General features: G+C 48.1%; 1 protein-coding gene across 2 annotated transcripts in view; it reads left to right on the top strand.

Moving 5' to 3' along the window:
* The first annotated feature begins 1,858 nt into the window (after window positions 1–1,858).
* ca10a (carbonic anhydrase Xa) overlaps window positions 1,859–3,648 on the top strand; it is a 198,616-nt gene continuing 196,826 nt past the window's right edge. The window contains exons 1-2 of one of the 2 annotated variants that reach the window (XM_031843263.1): window positions 1,859–2,179; window positions 3,034–3,515. In XM_031843263.1, coding sequence (XP_031699123.1) covers window positions 3,455–3,515 — 61 coding nt within the window. In that variant the 5' untranslated portion in view covers window positions 1,859–2,179; window positions 3,034–3,454. Of the gene's footprint in view, window positions 2,267–3,033; window positions 3,516–3,648 lie in introns of both variants that reach the window. The other variant, XM_031843262.1, reaches the window with a different exon arrangement.

Below are 3,648 nucleotides of genomic sequence, written 5' to 3'. Positions count from 1 at the left end.
CCACCCGTCATTCCACGTCTCCAAGTTGAAGCCGGTTCGAGAGTGCCCACTGGTTCCTGCTGTACAGCCTCCGCCACCACCTCGATTCATCGATGGAGGGCTTACCTACACGGTTCGCCGCCTGCTTCGTTCCCGTCGCCGTGGGAGAGGCCTGCAATACCTGGTCGACTGGGAGGGCTACGGTCCAGAAGAAAGATCCTGGGTCCCAGCTCGACACGTTTTGGATGCCCCTCTCATCAGGGAGTTTCACCGCCGCCATCCTGACCAGCCCTCCAAGGGTCCTGTGCCCACTGGGGCTACCCAGCTAGACTCTGTTCCCTCTCTTCCATCTGTAGCTTCAGACGTTAGGGAGGATGAAGAGAAGCCGCCTTCTGGCCCGGACAACTCACCCACCGATGATGGTGATAACGGAGGAATATTAGCCCTCCTCCAGGACCCCTCCGCCCACCCGGCTTGGTTGTGGTTGTTTTTGGGACGTCGAGAGCCGTCCCTTAAAGGGGGGGTTCTGTCACAGTTCAGCTCCACACCCTCCTCACTCTTATTGTCAGTCACTCCCTCCTCATTAGTCTAAACTCCCTTCACCTGTTCACTCACCTGCCTCTGATCAGTAATCAAGCCCCTATATAGACTCCTGCCTCCCAGACACATTTGCCAGATTGTTCTTCGGTTCTATGCCAGACTCTCCAGCACACTCTCACGGACTGATCTCCTGTTACCGATCCTGCCTGCCCCTGTTCTACCCGCCTTGCCTGACTCCCGGTAAACCCACCAGCCTTCTGATCCTGACCCTGCTTGAACTCTGCCTGCTATATTTGAAGTTAGCAATAAAAGCCAAAGATCTCTGGAATCCTGTGTGTTGCATTTGGGTCCATATACAACCCGTTACAACTTACTCAAGCCCATTTATTTCTACTGACGTACAACTTATGGGGGTACATTAGTGATGGTTAAACGGTAGGTTCACATTTTTTCAAGTCTGTCTTAAAACATTAGCCATATGGCCCTATAAACAATGTTTTTCTTGCCTTAAATCACTCCTGTTCATAATGGCTGTTTATCGGAAGCTTGGTTTGGTCAAACATCACAAACTTTCACCTGTTTGTGTCCCTTCTGAAACCAACCTGACGTTGGCTTATTTTACATCACTTTTGTTACGTAACTTACCTAGCGCTGCATACGTAGCACAAGGAACAATCGCATTTATTTTATGTAACAAACATACATATTTTAACCTGAACCACTTTCCCGAAGCCGAACCAAGTACTTTTGTGGTCTAAACCTAACCAAGTACACCTAAAAAGTAAGTAAAACTATGGTGGAAGTTTATTTTGAAAAGAGCCTGTATGATAGTAATGAGCGAAAACTGTGTTTCCTGTGAACCTGGACACTTATTTTGTAAAGACACTATGGATATAACAGCGGAAACGCTACGTTACCTGTGAACATTAAAGTTTATTTTGAAAAGACACTGGATATAACAGGGGAAACTATGTTTCCTGCGAACATGGAAGTTTTAGTTGGTAAAGAGACTGGCAGTCCTCTGGACATGATCTTGATTGTTGACACTCTCTCATCTCTCCCTTACTGTGTTTTTGTGTCTTTTCGATATTTGCTCAAAATCTCCCTTGCAGCCAAAACCTGCTTTTTCTGTAGTCAACCCCACTGTGATACCACACGTGTCTTTTGCCTTCTTTCTCTCAAACGGTTTGCATTCAACACAACAAATATTTCAACACCTAAACACATGTTTGTTTTCTCCTGCAGTGCGCGGTTTTCATCATCCCCCCCCCCTCCGCCCGCCCGCCCGCCCGCCAGTGTGCGCGCATCCGCTGCATTTGGCCGCGCGCCCCGCTGCTCCTCGTGAATCCCTAATAGCGTACACTGAGCCATATCCGCAGACCTGGATGGCATCGCTGGGTGCCCTGTGCCAGACTGGAGCAGCCGCCAAGACCACTACTGTGAGCCGTTAGTGAGGACACAGAGCGTCTGTGATGCACCATTCCTCACGTTTGGAGTTTTATTAGTTCCTGGCTCATTATTACCATCGATTCCTCTGAGGACAGATTGTCTTTTTTAAATCTTTTTTATTGCCAAGTTGGATTGCTTTAATTAATCGTCTTCCGTTGTCTACTTTTAGTTCTCAACGCAGAGTCCCGTTTCCAGGACGGATCATTCTCTGGTGCGTCAAAAGCTGCGCGGTTCGGAGTTTCCTTCCCCGATCTCTTTCTTTTTTTTCTGTGCCGTGAACATTTGCCTCCGGTCTGCTGTAAGTGTGTTTTATTTCCCTGTCATTAAACACACTTCGAACATCCGGACTAATATCTGCGCTGTTAACTTCGAAGAATCCGCACTCTAGTCGTGTGCACGCGTGCGTGCCGTGTGTGTGCGCGCGTGTGCCCTGGGTGTGTGGTGGGATGGCAAGCGAAGCAAACCTTGCATCAAGCTCAACACAGTTAGTCGGAGCCTGACCGGAAATCAGGTGGATGTGTGTACAAATTAAAAGCATGGATTAGGGAAACGGCCGTGACAAGAATTAAAAGGGGAATGTGTTAGTGCTCAGTGTGATAACGAGGGTTTCAGTGCTTCAATGAGTAGCAAAAATAATGAAAGTCTTGAACTTAATAATGTGGACACACCTATTTGATTGACTATCATCACATTATTACTAGAATTTGAGTCTCTTTATGGAGTACATTTTATGTTTCCTGATGTTTTCTTTGCACCTTTTACTTACACTATTTGTTATTATTTGTCATCATTGCTATATGAGATGGGGGAAACGGTAATGAGGGAACAGTCGAAGTATACCGTCCGGAAGCCTTAATTTTGACAGTCCGCACAGGAAGTCTTACTTTCATTCTGCGCTGCTCGACGCTCGGTTCCCTCGTCAGAGACGGCGGAAAAGTCTGGATCGGAGGATCGCCACCTGGCGATGCGAGTTTCTGAGTTGCGAGGCGTCTCCAGGTGTTAGTCCGATCCCACAGCTGCCCCACCTCATTAAACTATACTCTCCCTCTCTCCCTCTCCACACAGAGCTCCACACTGACACGATCATGTGCGACTCTCCGCGGTGAGAACGGGATGCCCACTCTGTGAAACGGCGCCGGATGGATGGGCGGACGTGTCGCGTTCTAAGGGCGCACTGGAATAATACAGTGAACTGACAGGAGGATCAGCGTCCCTTGCTCGGCTGTTTTCTCTTGGAGTTCATCCATTTTTTTTCTCCACCCCCCTCTCCCCCCTCCCCACCACCACCTCTGGAATTGTTACATTTATTCCTTATAGGCTTTGATCACCTGCTATGCGTCTGGTGTGCAAAATACCTGGTGGAAGGTGTACAGCGGGATTCAGCCTGAGACAGCAGGACATCCGCAACTGAAAGAGAAAGAACCCCGTTTCCTCCTTTCGAATCTTTTCTGATCTGTGCGTAATGCACGTGGAATGAAGACAGAGGATGGATATAATTTGGGAAATATTGATCATTCTTCACGCCAATGTGATCGTCTGCATATCAGGTGAGTTATGGGCGTCATTGGTGTCTCCGTAGGGGGGCAGGTGCATCAGATAAATGTTTTTCTTTTACTTTTCACTGGAATTTTGTGAGATGATTGAGAGTGAGGGTGTTTTTTTTTTTTTTGGGGGGGGGGG

This window comes from Anarrhichthys ocellatus, unplaced genomic scaffold (genome assembly GCF_004355925.1).
Source record: "Anarrhichthys ocellatus isolate YVR2014 unplaced genomic scaffold, GSC_Weel_1.0 scaffold4, whole genome shotgun sequence".
Taxonomy (NCBI): Eukaryota; Metazoa; Chordata; class Actinopteri; order Perciformes; family Anarhichadidae; genus Anarrhichthys; species Anarrhichthys ocellatus.
This window is presented reverse-complemented; position numbering and strand designations above follow the sequence as displayed.